Below are 17,225 nucleotides of genomic sequence, written 5' to 3'. Positions count from 1 at the left end.
GGAGGTAGATATGTATAGGGGGAAGGAGACAGGGGTACTGGAGTGATAGAGGTAGATATGTATAGGGGGAAGGGGACAGGGATACTGGAGTGATGGAGGTAGATATGTATAGGGGGAAGGGGACAGGGACACGAGTGATGAAGGTAGATATGTATAGGGAACAGGGATACTGGAGTGATGGAGGTAGATATGTATAGGGGACAGGGATACTGGAGTGATGGAGGTAGATATGTATAGGGGACAGGGATACTGGAGTGATGGAGGTAGATATGTATAGGGGACAGGGATACTGGAGTGATGGAGGTAGATATGTATAGGGGGAAGGAGACAGGGGTACTGGAGTGATAGAGGTAGATATGTATAGGGGGAAGGGGACAGGGATACTGGAGTGATGGAGGTAGATATGTATAGGGGGAAGGAGACAGGGGTACTGGAGTGATAGAGGTAGATATGTATAGGGGGAAGGGGACAGGGATACTAGAGTGATGGAGGTAGATATGTATAGGGGGAAGGAGACAGGGGTACTGGAGTGATAGAGGTAGATATGTATAGGGGGAAGGGGACAGGGATACTAGAGTGATGGAGGTAGATATGTATAGGGGGAAGGGGACAGGGATACTGGAGTGATGGAGGTAGATATGTATAGGGGGAAGGAGACAGGGATACTAGAGTGATGGAGGTAGATATGTATAGGGGGAAGGAGACAGGGGTACTGGAGTGATAGAGGTAGATATGTATAGGGGGAAGGGGACAGGGATACTAGAGTGATGGAGGTAGATATGTATAGGGGGAAGGAGACAGGGGTACTGGAGTGATAGAGGTAGATATGTATAGGGGGAAGGGGACAGGGATACTGGAGTGATGGAGGTAGATATGTATAGGGGGAAGGGGACAGGGATACTGGAGTGATGGAGGTAGATATGTATAGGGGACAGGGATACTGGAGTGATGGAGGTAGATATGTATAGGGGGAAGGGGACATGGATATTGGAGTGATGGAGGTTGGTGTCAGACTTGATGCACCGGTACCTCTTGCCGTGCGGCAGCAGAGAAAATAGTCTATGGCTCAGGTGGTTGGGATCTTTTCCAGGCCTTCTTTTCACGCTGCCTGATATAGCGGCCCTGGATGGCAGGGAGCTCGGCCCCAGTGATGTACTGGGCTGTCCACACCACCCTCTGATATAGAGGCCCTGGATGGCAGGGAGCTCGGCCCCAGTGATGTACTGGGCTGTCCACACCACCCTCTGATATAGAGGCCCTGGATGGCAGGGAGCTCGGCCCCAGTGATGTACTGGGCTGTCCACACCACCCTCTGATATAGAGGCCCTGGATGGCAGGGAGCTCGGCCCCAGTGATGTACTGGGCTGTCCACACCACCCTCTGATATAGAGGCCCTGGATGGCAGGGAGCTCGGCCCCAGTGATGTACTGGGCTGTCCCCACCACCCTCTGATATAGAGGCCCTGGATGGCAGGGAGCTCGGCCCCAGTGATGTACTGGGCTGTCCACACAACCCTCTGATATAGAGGCCCTGGATGGCAGGGAGCTCGGCCCCAGTGATGTACTGGGCTGTCCACACCACCCTCTGATATAGAGGCCCTGGATGGCAGGGAGCTCGACCCCAGTGATGTACTGGGCTGTCCCCACCACCCTCTGATATAGAGGCCCTGGATGGCAGGGAGCTCGGCCCCAGTGATGTACTGGGCTGTCCACACCACCCTCTGATATAGAGGCCCTGGATGGCAGGGAGCTCGGCCCCAGTGATGTACTGGGCTGTCCACACCACCCTCTGATATAGAGGCCCTGGATGGCAGGGAGCTCGGCCCCAGTGATGTACTGGGCTGTCTGTATCCCCCTCTGTAGCGCTATGTGATCGAGGGCGGTGCATTTGCCATACCAAGCAGTGATGCAGCCAGTCAAGATGCTCTCGATGGTACAGCTGTAGAATCTTTTCAAGATTTGAGGGCCATTGCGAAACTTTTTCAACCACCTGAGGGGGAAGGGGTGCTGTCGCGTTTTCTTCACGGCTGTGTGTGTGTGTGTTTGGACCATTTTAAGTCTTTAGTGACTTGGACACAAAGTAACTTAAAGCTGTTTACAAGCTCCACTGCCGCCGGCGTCCTCGCCCCCCCGTTTGTTTCCAGCTCCTTGGTCTTGACTTTAAGAAGAGGTTGTTGCTCCGGCACCACACTGGCAGGTCACTGACCTCCTCCCTGTAGGCTGCCTCATGGTCACCAGTGACCGCCTTCGTATCGTGAGCGAACTTGACAATGGTGTTGAAGTTGTGCGTGGCCACACAGTCGTGGGTGAACAGGGAGTACAGGAGGGGACTAAGCACACACCCCTGAGGGACCCCTGTGTTAAGGGTCAGCGTGGTGGAGGTGATGTTGCCGACCCTCACCACCTGGGGTCGGCCGTCAGGATCCAGTTGAACAGGGAGGTGTTCAGACCCAGAGTCCTAAGCTTGGTGATGTGCTTGTAGGGGACAATGGTGTTGAACGCTTCGCTCTAGTCAATGAACAGCATTCTCACATAGGAGTTCAGCTTATCTAGGTGGGTGAGGGCAGTGTGGAGAGCAATTGAGATTGCGTCGACTATGGATCTGTTGGGGCTGGTATGCTCATTGGAGTGGGTCTAGGGTGTCTGGGATTGTGGAGTTAGCGTGTGCCATAATCAGCCTCTCAAAGCACTTCATGATTACATGCGTGAGTGGTACAGGGTGGTAGTCATTGTGGCACAAAGCCTTAGAGTTCTTAGGAACAGGGATGATTGTGGTCATCTTAAAACATGTTGGGATTACAGACTGGGACAAGGAGAGGTTGAAAATGACCGTGAATATGCCTGCCAGCTTCTCTGCGTATGCTCTGAGAACGCGGCCTGGAATACCGTCGGGGGGCGCGGTCTTGTAAGTGTTGACCTAATTAAAGACCCTTCTCGCGTTGGCCTCGGAGAGTGACGGCCCTCACACCCGGTTCGATGTTGTCAAAACGTGCATAACATGAATTGAGTTAGTCCGGTAGAGCGGCATCGTTGGGCAGACAACAGATGGGTCTTCCTTTGAAATCCGTAATGGACTGTAACCCCTGCCACATCCGTAATGGACTGTAACCCCTGCCACATCCGTAATGGACTGTAACCCCTGCCACATCCGTAATGGACTGTAACCCCTGCCACATCCGTAATGGACTGTAACCCCTGCCACATCCGTAATGGACTGTAGCCCCTGCCACATCCGTAATGGACTGTAGCCCCTGCCACATCCGTAATGGACTGTAACCCCTGCCACATCCGTAATGGACTGTAACCCCTGCCACATCCGTAATGGACTGTAACCCCTGCCACATCCGTAATGGACTGTAACCCCTGCCACATCCGTAATGGACTGTAGCCCCTGCCACATCCGTAATGGACTGTAGCCCCTGCCACATCCGTAATGGACTGTAACCCCTGCCACATCCGTAATGGACTGTAACCCCTGCCACATCCGTAATGGACTGTAACCCCTGCCACATCCGTAATGGACTGTAACCCCTGCCACATCCGTAATGGACTGTAGCCCCTGCCACATCCGTAATGGACTGTAACCCCTGCCACATGCACCGGGCGTCGGAGCCTCTGTAGTATGGTTCCACCGTATTCCGATATTGTCATTTTTCTCGTTTGATGACTCTGCGGAGGTCCATAGCGGGCCTTCTTGTACTTATTCCTGTCTTCGGCCGTAGCATCAGGGTTTTCTACGATATCTCTGCGTGCGGTAGCCCTGCTCTTTAGTTTAGCGCCAACCTCTGTGTTAATCCAGGGCTTTTGTTTGGGGAAGCAGCGAATCTTCCCCGTGGGAACAACGTCGCTGATGCATTTTCTAATGAAGCCGGTGACGGAGGTGGTTAGCTCATCAATGTTACCGGCAGAGTCTCAAAACGTATTCCAAACAGCACTAGCAATGCAGTCCTGCAGCATACCCTGATTCTGGTGACCATGTCTCAGAGCGAATTGGGGGTACTTCCTTTTTCAGCTTCTGCTTGTAAACAGGAAGCAAGAGTACGGAATTTTTTGCCGAATGGTGGACGAGGGAGGGCCTTGTACACTTGCTTGTGGGTAGAATAGCAGTGGTCGCCCCCTAGTGGCCAGCAAGCAGAAAAGCAGCCTCTGGGTGTAAGTTAACCATCTTGTTCATATCCTTGTACAGCTCATTAAGCGCCATCTTGTTATTCTTTTCTTATCCCGAGGTGTAATGTATACACACAGGAGTCACGATAACAGCTGAAGAGGTTAAAGGGTCAGCATTTGACCATCAGGTATTCCAAGATGGGTGAACAGTGGGGAATTAGCACACCGGTTGGAGTTGATGAAGAGGCAAACCCCTTCCCCCTCCTCGATGTCCCCAACTCCACTGTCCTGTCCGCCTGTTGAATGGAGAATCCAACGAGCTGGATAGGCGTGCTATGGATAGGCGTATCTTGTCCCGAGAGCCATGTTTCAGAAAAGCTAAAAAGATTGCAGTCCCGAGAGTCCCGTTGGTCGCGAATACGCGACTGGAGGTCATTCATCTTATTATCAAGTGACTGGATCCCCCCTCTCTTTTCTCTAACCGTTCCTTTTCGGGAGCCCGAAAAATGCGTTGAAATTACAGAAAGAGCCCAGGACAGATGAGTCGAAGTAGAAGTAGTCGAAGTAGATGCTGGAATTGGGGTAAGTAACTGCCATTTTGATATTCAACAGTTCTTGTCGGTTGTAAGAAATAATAGTGGATACATTTAGATTAAACATAGTAAAAATAAATTACAAAAGTATCACAAAATAGCAAAGTTGGGTCGGCGCTTGCAAAACGGTGGCCATTCAGTACGGTGCCATCTTGGAGATTTACCCAGAAAGACTCACAGCTGTAATAGCTGCCAAAGGTGATTCTAACATGTATTGACTCAAGGGGTTGAATACTTATTTAATCAAGGTAAGTAAGAAATGTATTTTTCATTAATATTCATATTTTTGTATTATTTTACATTAGTGTATTTTGTGTAGATTAAAAAAAATTATAATATATAGTTGAATCCCACTTTGGATCACAATAAAATGGGGGGTGAATACTAATGATAGGCACCGTATCGGAGACAGCCACGAAGAAACATCCTCTGATTCTGTGTAATAAAACAAACGGCCCTTGTGCAAAAAAATATATACACACGTTACATTTTGGCATTGTCTATATTTTTATTATGTTTGTTTTGTTAAATGATATCAAGTCTGAGGTTTTTAATGTCACGTGCAAAGGTACAGTGAAATGCATTTCTTGATAGCTTTAATCAATACCAAGGCAGTAATCAATACCAAGGCAGTAATCAATACCAAGGCAGTAATCAATACCAAGGCATTAATCAATACCAACGCATTAATCAATACCATGGCAGTAATCAATACCATGGCAGTAATCAATACCATGGCAGTAATCAATACCAACGCAGTAATCAATACCAAGGCAATAATCAATACCAACGCAATAATCAATACCAACGCAGTAATCAATACCAAGGCAGTAATCAATACCAACGCAATAATCAATACCAAGGCAGTAATCAATACCAATGCAGTAATCAATACCAACGCAATAATCAATACATTTACATTTACATTTAAGTCATTTAGCAGACGCTCTTATCCAGAGCGACTTACAAATTGGAAAGTTCATACATATTCATCCTGGTCCCCCCGTGGGGAATGAACCCACAACCCTGGCGTTGCAAGCGCCATGCTCTACCAACTGAGCCACAATACCAAGGCAGTAATCAATACCAAGGCAGTAATCAATACCAACGCAGTAATCAATACCAACGCAATAATCAATACCAAGGCAATAATCAATAACAAGGCAGTAATCAATACCAAGGCAGTACTAAAAATAGCACGAGGTGCAGACAGTAAAATACACAAGTGATCTTTGGATAAACACAGGTCAGCGTTTTAACTCACATTACGTTGTGAAGTGATGCCCAGTTAACTGACTGGTTTAGGGGTGAAAAGTCAGAAACTGTTAGCCTGATGAGCAGAGGGTCCTTACGGCCAGAGGGTCTGAACAACGGGAGGATGACACAGCCATTTAGCAGGTCACTACAGGACGCTGCCTCTCAATTAGAATATGGTGTAACAACGGCCCCAGCAAATGGGGGGGGGGGGGGGGCGTGTGTGTGTGTGTGTGTGTGTGTGTGTGTGTGTGTGTGTGTGTGTGTGTGTGTGTGTGTGTGTGTGTGTGTGTGTGTGTGTGTGTGTGTGTGTGTGTGTGGAAGGGGGCGTTGTTGTTTGTTCAACTGGCCTTTGTGCCATCTGCATGGAGACCAGTACATACGTAGGTGTGTGTGTGTTGACAGATCCCCCCCATAACACAGTTGAAGGTTAGCGGGGTCGTCGTTAGTTAATAATGTTGTTCATACATAATCACTATACTTTAATTTCTACATTTAATTATGATACAACAACAAAAGACGAGTCATGATTAGTCCAAACCACATACAATACTAAGTTCCGACAATTAAAGCTGCAGTATGTAACCTTTTTGGGGCGAAGCGACCGCATTCACATAGAAATGTGTGTTATAGATCTGTCATTCACATTGAAAGCAAGTCTAAGAAGTGGTAGATAGGTTGTATTTCTATGTTTCCCGTTCTTAAGTTTAGTTTTTGCGTCTTTTACTTCAGTTTTATACACCAGCTTCAAAACACATTTCTGATCATGTAAAATATATTTCACAGTGGTTTAGATGGTACAATGATTCTCTACACTATACTTGTTGCATGTTGTCACAATCTGAAATTAAGTAAACTATTAGAATTTTAGCAAACCAGGAAACGGCGGAACGATTTCTGCATAGTGCATCTTTAACATAGTACATTTAAAAAAAAAAAATAAGAATAACAGAAAAGTATAAATAATTAGATAACTAGATAATATTAAAATATGTGCGTGCAAGAACAAATCATTTTATTTCCGGTTTATCTTCCTTTTTTATTAATTGAGAGTATCCAATGTGTTTAATATATGCTATTAATACATCGTCTGATCCATAGTCCATGGGGTATAATATTATTCCATATATGGACACACCACCCAAACTGACCTGGATATCACCTAGCTCAGGGATGGGCAACTATGATGGTGAAATCTCTCTGAACACATCATGAACGGCTGCAGAGACTTGTGGGTCTGCTATCCAGATACATACGCCCACACATGCAGTCAGAGTCAGCACTAGCCTTTTGGAGGACCTAAGTAATTCTGCAATTCTACTCATTTTGCCATGGGGTGGGAGAGAAGATTTAGCAATTTTAGAACCCACTTCCTGCAATTCTACTCATTTTGCCATGGGGTTGGAGAGAAGATTTAGCAATTTTAGAACCCATTTCCTGCAATTCTACTCATTTTGCCATGGGGTGGAGAGAAATATGTGCCGTTTTTAATATGATATCTAAGTGAGAGTGACTAACAAAATCAATGTTGGGCCCCCCGGTCTGTAATTTGACCATGATTACTACAAGTTCAGACAGCTGGCAAGAGAAGAGAAAAACAGCTGATGCACAACCACAATACCAAATTGTACCTTTTGTAATCTACTATTCTAACAGTAAGTTGAGACCCCGACTAAGTTCTCCCCCCTGATCCACGGGCCTACAAAAGGGCCAGTTGCCCATCTCTGACCTTTATAGATACTGAACAACCCTTGACTGGTATGAGTCAGGGACAAGGCCAGACAGACAGCAGTGAGACAGACAGAACTGTTGTGTTGTAGACCAGGGCTGGGTATCAAACACCAGGGCTGGGGTATCAAACGCCGGGGCTGGGGTATCAAACGCCAGGGCTGGGGTATCAAACGCCAGGGCTGGGGTATCAAACGCCAGGGCTGGGGTATCAAACGCCAGGGCTGGGGTATCAAACGCCAGGGCTGGGGTATCAAACGCCAGGGCTGGGGTATCAAACGCCAGGGCTGGGGTATCAAACGCCAGGGCTGGGGTATCAAACGCCAGGGCTGGGGTATCAAACGCCAGGGCTGGGGTATCAAACGCCAGGGCTGGGGTATCAAACGCCAGGGCTGGGGTATCAAACGCCAGGGCTGGGGTATCAAACGCCAGGGCTGGGTATCAAACGCCAGGGCTGGGTATCAAACGCCAGGGCTGGGGTGTCAAACGCCAGGGCTGGGGTGTCAAACGCCAGGGCTGGGTATCAAACGCCAGGGCTGGGGTATCAAACGCCAGGGCTGGGGTATCAAACGCCAGGGCTGGGGTCTCAAACGCCAGGGCTGGGGTATCAAACGCCAGGGCTGGGGTATCAAACGCCAGGGCTGGGGTATCAAACGCCAGGGCTGGGTATCAAACGCCAGGGCTGGGTATCAAACGCCAGGGCTGGGGTATCAAACACCAGGGCTGGGTATCAAACACCAGGGCTGGGTATCAAACACCAGGGCTGGGTATCAAACACCAGGGCTGGGTATCAAACACCAGGGCTGGGTATCAAACACCAGGGCTGGGTATCAAACACCAGGGCTGGGTATCAAACACCAGGGCTGGGTATCAAACACCAGGGCTGGGTATCAAACACCAGGGCTGGGTATCAAACACCAGGGCTGGGGTCAAATCGAATTGATGTCAGGAAATTCAGGAAATTAAAAAAATGCACATCATTTATTTATCCTTTACAGTTTTTGAGAAATCATTGAAAGTGGATGGGTATTTTCTTTCTCAATGATTGAATAGAAATGTCAGCTAACTTCCTGAATTGACTCCAATCCTGTAGTGTAACAGGTGAGCTGCGCAGTAAACGTATATATTACATCAACCACACCCACCATTCATTTGTTTTATACACTGCTGCTACTCGCTGTTTATTATCTATGCAGTCACTTCACCCCTACCTACATGTACACATTACCCCTACCAGCCTGTACCCCATCACACTGACTCGGTACCCCCATGTATAAAGCCTCGTTATTGTTATTTTATTATGTTACTTTTAATTATTTTTTAAAATTCTGTTTATTATTTGGTAAATAGTTTTTTCAACTCTATTTCTTGAACTGCATTGTTGGTTAAGGGCTTGTAAGTAAGCATTTCACTGTAAGGTTTACACATGTTGTATTCGGGGCATTGGACAAATACAATTTGATATTGTAGACTGTCAGTGACAGCTTAGTTTACTCCTGTGGAGAATGACTATATGAGGTATTCTAGGGATTAGTCTCAAATGACATTCTAATCCCTATATAGTGCACTACTTCTGACCAGAGCCCAAAACTAGTCCCTATATAGTAAACAACTTTTGACCAGTGTAGTGCACTATATAGGGAATAGGGTCCATTAGGGACTCACACTAAGTCGTAAAGGCCAGGAGTAGATCTCTCCTAGATTTGAGGCTCACAGTGCCTGCCGCCTGCTGCCTGCCCTGTACATCAGTGGTTCTCCTAGCACCGCCCCGAGGGAAAACAGCCTTTTGTAGTTACCTTGTTTGATCTGTCCCTGCACGGCCGGACTAGACACCTGGGGGGGTACTGCCGTCTTTTTGGGGGTCTCAGGGGTCCCGGGTCTAGGAGGCCTGGAGAATAGAACACAAAGATACCATCAAATATTTAGCAGACAGAGAAGCTTGAATTGTGTCCATGTACTGTGTAGAAAAGACAAGCTTAGTAGTATGAGAGGGGTGTGTGTGTGTGTGGTGTGTGCGTGCGCGTGTGTGTATGCGTGTGTGTATATATATATGTGTGTGTGTGTGTGTGTTTGTGTGGTCAGGGAGAGGTTATGAACAACGAATCATCACTATACAAACACTCTCCAATTCCCCTTTTTATTCAGGCTAGCTACAGGTTCAGACGTGTTCTGTTCTATCTCGTAGTTGAAAGGACCAAAGGCTTTTTCTCTTCTTCCCTCTCGGTCCACAATGTTAAAGGGAAGGTGACCCCATCATTATTACCTTCGAACACCTGCAGTTCTCCTCCCACCAGGGTCTCCCACCCATCCTGACTAAATCACCAGGGCCGAATACACCGTAACACATATAAAGATCAGAGGCTGTGTTAACAGGCTTCCTAGACCTTCACGTGTGATCTTCACAGCTCCTCACAAGCCCACGCTACTCCCCCTCTTTAAAAAAGCCCCGGGCTAAGTGTTCCATTCTGCTGACTGCACCTGTTGCATTGGGACTAATGAAGACAATGAAGAGGTGAACAGTTTCTCTCTCGTTAGCTAAAGCTTCGCTAAAAGTAGACTACATGTGCTGTAAGTGGGATCTGACACTAACTAGGCTGCCTGTGATCCTGTGATGTTACAAATCCTGGTCTGGAGGGAAACGTATCTGACAAAACGAGTTATTCTCTCAGGAGAGTGAAGACAGAGTAAAGTTAGTGAGAAAGAAGTTTAGCCAGAAAGAGAAGTCTGTGGCTTTTACTAAATGTTACAGACCTTCAGAGAGAGAAGTCTGTGGCCTTTACTAAGTCTGGAGAAAAAGAGTGATGTGACCCTTCGTTGAGTCCCCTCCACCCCAGTTGGGTCCTTCGTTCAGTCCCCTCCACCCCAGTTAGGTCCTTCGTTCAGTCCCCTCCACCCCAGTTAGGTCCTTCGTTCAGTCCCCTCCACCCCAGTTAGGTCCTTCGTTCAGTCCCCTCCACCCCAGTTGGGTCCTTCGTTCAGTCCCCTCCACCCCAGTTAGGTCCTTCGTTCAGTCCCCTCCACCCCAGTTGGGTCCTTCGTTCAGTCCCCTCCACCCCAGTTGGGTCCTTCGTTCAGTCCCCTCCACCCCAGTTGGGTCCTTCGTTCAGTCCCCTCCACCCCAGTTGGGTCCTTCGTTCAGTCCCCTCCACCCCAGTTGGGTCCTTCGTTCAGTCCCCTCCACCCCAGTTGGGTCCTTCGTTCAGTCCCCTCCACCCCAGTTGGGTCCTTCGTTCAGTCCCCTCCACCCCAGTTGGGTCCTTCGTTCAGTCCCCTCCACCCCAGTTGGGTCCTTCGTTCAGTCCCCTCCACCCCAGTTGGGTCCTTCGTTCAGTCCCCTCCACCCCAGTTAGGTCCTTCGTTCAGTCCCCTCCACCTCAGTTAGGTCCTTCGTTCAGTCCCATCTACCCCAGTTAGGTCCAGCAATGTGACTCCTACGTCCACGGTGGGTGGGTCCCTATAAAATATCATGACAGTAAAACTGTCAACAACATCTTATCACAGAGAACTGTAGCGTCAATACTAAAGTATATATTTTTTGTTTAGACTTTGGATCTTTATTTAAATTGATCCATTTCATCACCGTTAAAGTTTGATCCCAGATGACTCTTCTCCATAAGCCTCTGAGGCTAGGCTAGATGTAGTAGACAGCCAACGGTAATCTATCTGACCTACCCGAAGCCTGAATTCCTATTCATCACGAAGGCACGGACACATTTACTCAGCTAGTTGGGAGTCTGCATAGAAACAGGATAGAAACCCTTTAGAGTGATCAGGGCCTATTGTCCCAGTCTGTATTAGAGGCTTGTTCAATGATTTGCTAAGAGAGAGCTGTACAATACCCTCTACCCCAGAGCATTAATTTAATTTAGGGCCCATCCACTGTTTATCACACTCCAGACAGATAGACACAGCTATGCAAGCATCCCAAATGGCACCCTATTCCCTATTTAGTGCACTACGTAGGGAATAGGATTCAATTTGGGATGCAACAAGGGAAAAGCACTCCTCTTTAACACTGAGCATCTTACCCAGTGTAAACACTAGATACAGGAAACACACACACTAATAGGGTGGAAAGTGCAGCAAAAGCTGACCTGTTAACCCCTTAAACTCCTGGGGATTGGCCAATATGGAAAGCATATGCGTAACCATGGTAGCAATTCAAAATGGAACAGTTTGGAGATTATGGGGAAATGATTAGGCTAAATAGTTGAGGACAATTCGACCTGACACGCGACTGAATCTAAACATTACACTGTTGATTTCATGTTGATTTTACTGTACTTGTCAGCCGCATTTGTTGATAATGAACACTAAAAATACTCTGAATTACAATCAGTAACATGATAAGAATATTAGAATTTGGGATAGGTGCAACATAAGACAACGACAAGGGCTTTGAGTGAGAGGTCTAACTGGCGTTTCCAAGTGAACACAGCTGTCAAACCAGAGTCTTCAACTATAATTTTTTTATTTTTTTTTATTTGTTTTGTTCTCTTCGCTGTGTCGTTGAGGAACAAGAGCAAGCACACTTGTAGTTGTTTTGCACACCGCCCTGCATCCCTGCCTTTACACAATTACTGTAGTTGTTTTAACACCGCCCTGCATCCCTGCCTTTACACAATTACTGTTCTTGTTTTAACACCGCCCTGCATCCCTGCCTTTACACAATTACTGTTGTTGTTTAGGCCAGGGGTTCCCTAACTGTTTTGTGTCCAGGGACACCTTTATTGTTAAGAAATTCATCAGGGACCCCCTCGTAATCAGACAAGCTCAAGTGAGATGAAAATAGCAAACAAGGAGTTTTACTTATGATGTCGGCAGCGCATGGCCGGACGAACCAAATCTGTCCCTGGGAAAGACCATTTTAAAAGGCTCGCCTCTTGGCATCGGGAATAAAATGTTGCCGTTTTCAAGCTACTGTAATTTCCAGCAATTCTACAAAATGTGTCATTACAGAGAGATTTTTGTTGTTGTTGCAGCCTTAAAGCTAATACCCTGCAATTCTACACCTTTCTCCATGAAGGCAGAGAGAAAACTTTGCAGTTTTAAAGCTTAAAATACATTTATGCATCAAAAAAAATTATGAAAAAAATTTAGGGAATACAAGATGCATTGAATTGGTGGAGTTCTTTGAATACCAATATCGCTGTGAGCCTCGCAGACTCATTTTGCCCAGGGTTAAAAACATATTTACAGATTAATAAAATTACGTTGTATTATATTACACCCTCTAAACTTATTCCACGGATCCCTTGGCCAAAAAAATGTGTTTAACCCTTAATAGTCTAAGCCCTGCCTAAACCAGGGGAGCGGAGGTTCTACTAACCTATATGGAATTGTTTTAAGAAGGTCATACCAAGGGTCATTTAGCGATTTGATTATGACTGTTAAGTTGAAGTATTTAAAAAAAAATATGAAAAAATGATTTGATGAAAGAAAAAAAATTGGGCTGCTATTAGCCCATACAAACGCATTGGATAACAGATTCACTACATGGAACAACAGAGAGTCCTTACTGCTATTAGCCCATACAAACGCATTGGATAACAGATTCACTACATGGAACAACAGAGAGTCCTTACTGCTATTAGCCCATACAAACGCATTGGATAACAGATTCACTACATGGAACAACAGAGAGTCCTTACTGCTATTAGCCCATACAAACGCATTGGATAACAGATTCACTACACGGAACAACAGAGAGTCCTTACTGCTATTAGCCCATACAAACGCATTGGATAACAGATTCACTACACGGAACAACAGACAGTCCTTACTGCTATTAGCAGTCATGGCTTTAGAAACTTCTGATTGACTCAAATGATGTCAATTAGCCAATTGGAGGTGTACCTGTGGATGTATTTCAAGGTCTACCTTCAAACTCAGTGCCTCGTTGCTTGACATCATGGGAAAATCAAATGAAATCAGCCAAGACCTCAGAAAAATAATTGTAGACCTCCACAAGTCTGGTTCATACTTGGGAGCAATTTCCAAATGCCTGAAGGTACCACGTTCATCTGTACAAACAATAGTACGCAAGTATAAACACCATGGGACCACGCAGCCGTCATACCGTTCAGGAAGGAGACACGTTGTCTCCTAGAGATGAACGTACTTTGGTGCGAAAAGTGCAAATCAATCCCAGAACAACAACAAAGGACCTTGCTGGAGGAAACCGGTAGCAAAGTATCTATATCCACAGTAAATCTAGTCTTATATCGACATAACCTGAAAGGCCACTCAGCAAGGAAGAAGTCACTGCTCCAAAACCGCCATAAAAAAGCAAGACTACGGTTTGCAACTGCACATGGGGACAAAGATCGTACTTTTTGGAGAAATGTCCTCTGGTCTGATGAAACAAAAATACAACTGTTTGGCCATAATGACCATCGTTATGTTTGGAGGAAAAAGGGGGAAGCTTGCAAGCCGAAGAACACCATCCCAACCGTGAAGTTCGAGGGTGGCAGCATCATGTTGTGGGGGTGCTTTGCTGCAGGAGGGACTGGTGCACTTCACAAAATAGATGGCTTCATGAGGCAGGAAAATTATGTGGATATATTGAAGCAACATCTCAAGACATCAGTCAGGAAGTTAAAGCTTGGTCGCAAATGGGTCTTCCAAATGGACAATGACCCCAAGCATACTTCCAAAGTTGTGGCAAAATGGCTTAAGGACAACAAAGTCAAGGTATTGGAGTGGCCATCACAAAGCCCTGACCTCAATCCTACAAAACATTTGTGGGCAGAACTGAAAAAGCGTGTGCGAGCAAGGAGGCCTACAAACCTGACTCAGTTACACCAGCTCTGTCAGGAGGAATGGGCCAAAATTCACCCAACTTATTGTAGGAAGCTTGTGGAAGGCTACCCGAAATGACTGACCCAAGTTAAACAATTTAAAGGCAATGCTACCAAATACTAATTGAGTGTATGTAAACTTCTGACCCACTGGGAATGTGATGAAAGAAATAAAAGCTTAAATAAATCACTCTATTATTCTGACATTTCACATTCTTAAAATAAAGCCTACTGAGATATACGTACTAGGCCTACTGAGATATACGTACTAGGCCTACTGAGATATAAGTACTAGGTCTACTGAGATATATGTACTAGGCCTACTGAGATATATGTACTAGGCCTACTGAGATATATGTACTAGGCCTACTGAGATATATGTACTAGGCCTACTGAGATATACGTACTAGGCCTACTGAGATATACGTACTAGGTCTACTGAGATATATGTACTAGGCCTACTGAGATATATGTACTAGGCCTACTGAGATATATGTACTAGGCCTACTGAGATATATGTACTAGGCCTACTGAGATATATGTACTAGGTCTACTGAGATATATGTACTAGGCCTACTGAGATATATGTACTAGGCCTACTGAGATATATGTACTAGGCCTACTGAGATATATGTACTAGGTCTACTGAGATATATGTACTAGGCCTACTGAGATATATGTACTAGGCCTACTGAGATATATGTACTAGGCCTACTGAGATATATGTACTAGGCCTACTGAGATATATGTACTAGGTCTACTGAGATATATGTACTAGGCCTACTGATATACGTACTAGGCCTACTGATATACGTACTAGGTCTACTGATATACGTACTAGGCCTACTGATATATGTACCAGGCCTACTGATATATGTACTAGGTCTACTGATATATGTACTAGGCCTACTGATATATGTACTAGGTCTACTGATATATGTACTAGGCCTACTGATATATGTACTAGGTCTACTGATATATGTACTAGGCCTACTGATATATGTACTAGGCCTACTGAGATATGTACTAGGCCTACTGATATACGTACTAGGCCTACTGATATACGTACTAGGCCTACTGATATACGTACTAGGCCTACTGATATACGTACTAGGCCTACTGATATACGTACTAGGCCTACTGATATATGTACTAGGCCTACTGATATATGTACTAGGCCTACTGATATATGTACTAGGTCTACTGATGCACAACTTAATGTAATACATGTCAGAGGGTTGTTAAAGCTCCTCTTTTACATGAGACATGTGTTGACCCGGCTGGGGGGTTAACGCATTAGGACCCGCCTGGGGGGTTAACGCATTAGGACCCGGCTGGGGGGTTAACGCATTGGGTCCCGGCTGGGGGGTTAACGCATTGGGTCCCGGCTGGGGGGTTAACGCATTGGGTCCCGGCTGGGGGGTTAACGCATTGGGACCCGGCTGGGGGGGTTAACGCATTGGGACCCGGCTGGGGGGTTAACGCATTGGGACCCGGCTGGGGGGTTAACGCATTGGGACCCGGCTGGGGGGTTAACGCATTAGGACCCGGCTGGGGGGGTTAACGCATTGGGACCCGGCTGGGGGGTTAACGCATTGGGACCCGGCTGGGGGGTTAACGCGTTAGGACCCGGCTGGGGGTTAACGCATTAGGACCCGGCTGGGGGTTAACGCATTGGGTCCCGGCTGGGGGGTTAACGCATTGGGACCCGGCTGGGGGGTTAACGCATTGGGACCCGGCTGGGGGGTTAACGCATTGGGACCCGGCTGGGGGGTTAACGCATTAGGACCCGGCTGGGGGTTAACGCATTAAGACCCGGCTGGGGGTTAACGCATTAGGTCCCGGCTGGGAGGTTAACGCATTGTTTAAATGGGCTTTCTGGAGATTCTTCTTAATTGTAAACTAGCCAAGAAGACATTTATTCTAGAACACCGTCATAAATCTAAGATGGCCACATTTTAGTAGTTTTGAACTATGGAGGACTGTCTTGGAGCATCTGTATGGCTAGAAGACAGGATGAGAAGAGGTCTGTCCGTCCATCTGTACTCCCTTCTTTTTCTATGACCCATGTCTGTCCGTTCGCCTGCCCCCCCGTTTTATGTAAGAAAAGAATACAAACACATCAAGGGGCACCTGGGCCGGGCCGTCAACAGACTTCATGAAATTGTCATCATCTTTCTGGCATTTCAGCAACAGGATGTTGTTAAATCATTCAGCTTCCCTACGAGACCAAGAGGAGGAAGCTCTAACAATCAGACCACCTCTCTGCCCCTGTCTCTGCTCGCGGCTCACTGTACAAATAGTAAACTATGGCTGAACAACAGCTCAATACAAACCAGGCAATCATCCCCAGTTTCAGCAACGCCACACCAGGCCAGGGGCCCACAGCGGACATGGGGCCTGGTGGTACTACAGACTGAGGACAGGTAATCACAGGGCCAGGGGCCCACAGAGGACATGGGGCCTGGTGGTACTACAGACTGAGGACAGGTAATCACAGGGCCAGGGGCCCACAGCGGACATTGGGCCTGGTGGTACTACAGACTGAGGACAGGTAATCACAGGGCCAGGGGCCCACAGGACATGGGGGTACTACAGCAGGGTTCTACCTACATACATACACGTCGAGCAGGGTTCTACCTACATACATACACGTGGAGCGGGGTTCTACCTACATACATACACGTGGAGCAGGGTTCTACCTACATACATACACGTGGAGCAGGGTTCTACCTACATACATA

The 17,225-nt window shown here is 46.8% G+C and overlaps 1 protein-coding gene across 2 annotated transcripts in view; it reads right to left on the bottom strand.

Annotated features, from left to right (window-relative positions):
- Positions 1–17,225, bottom strand: part of LOC139544398 (WD repeat-containing protein 7-like) — a 371,233-nt gene that overhangs the window by 227,315 nt on the left and 126,693 nt on the right. For both annotated transcript variants that reach the window (XM_071351437.1, XM_071351438.1), the window contains exon 18: positions 9,478–9,569. In XM_071351437.1, coding sequence (XP_071207538.1) covers positions 9,478–9,569 — 92 coding nt within the window. The remainder of the gene's footprint in view (positions 1–9,477; positions 9,570–17,225) is intronic.

Source organism: Salvelinus alpinus, chromosome 18 (genome assembly GCF_045679555.1).
Source record: "Salvelinus alpinus chromosome 18, SLU_Salpinus.1, whole genome shotgun sequence".
Lineage (NCBI taxonomy): Eukaryota > Metazoa > Chordata > Actinopteri > Salmoniformes > Salmonidae > Salvelinus > Salvelinus alpinus.
Note: the sequence above shows the minus strand (reverse complement) of the source record. Positions and strands in the feature narration are given on the sequence as shown.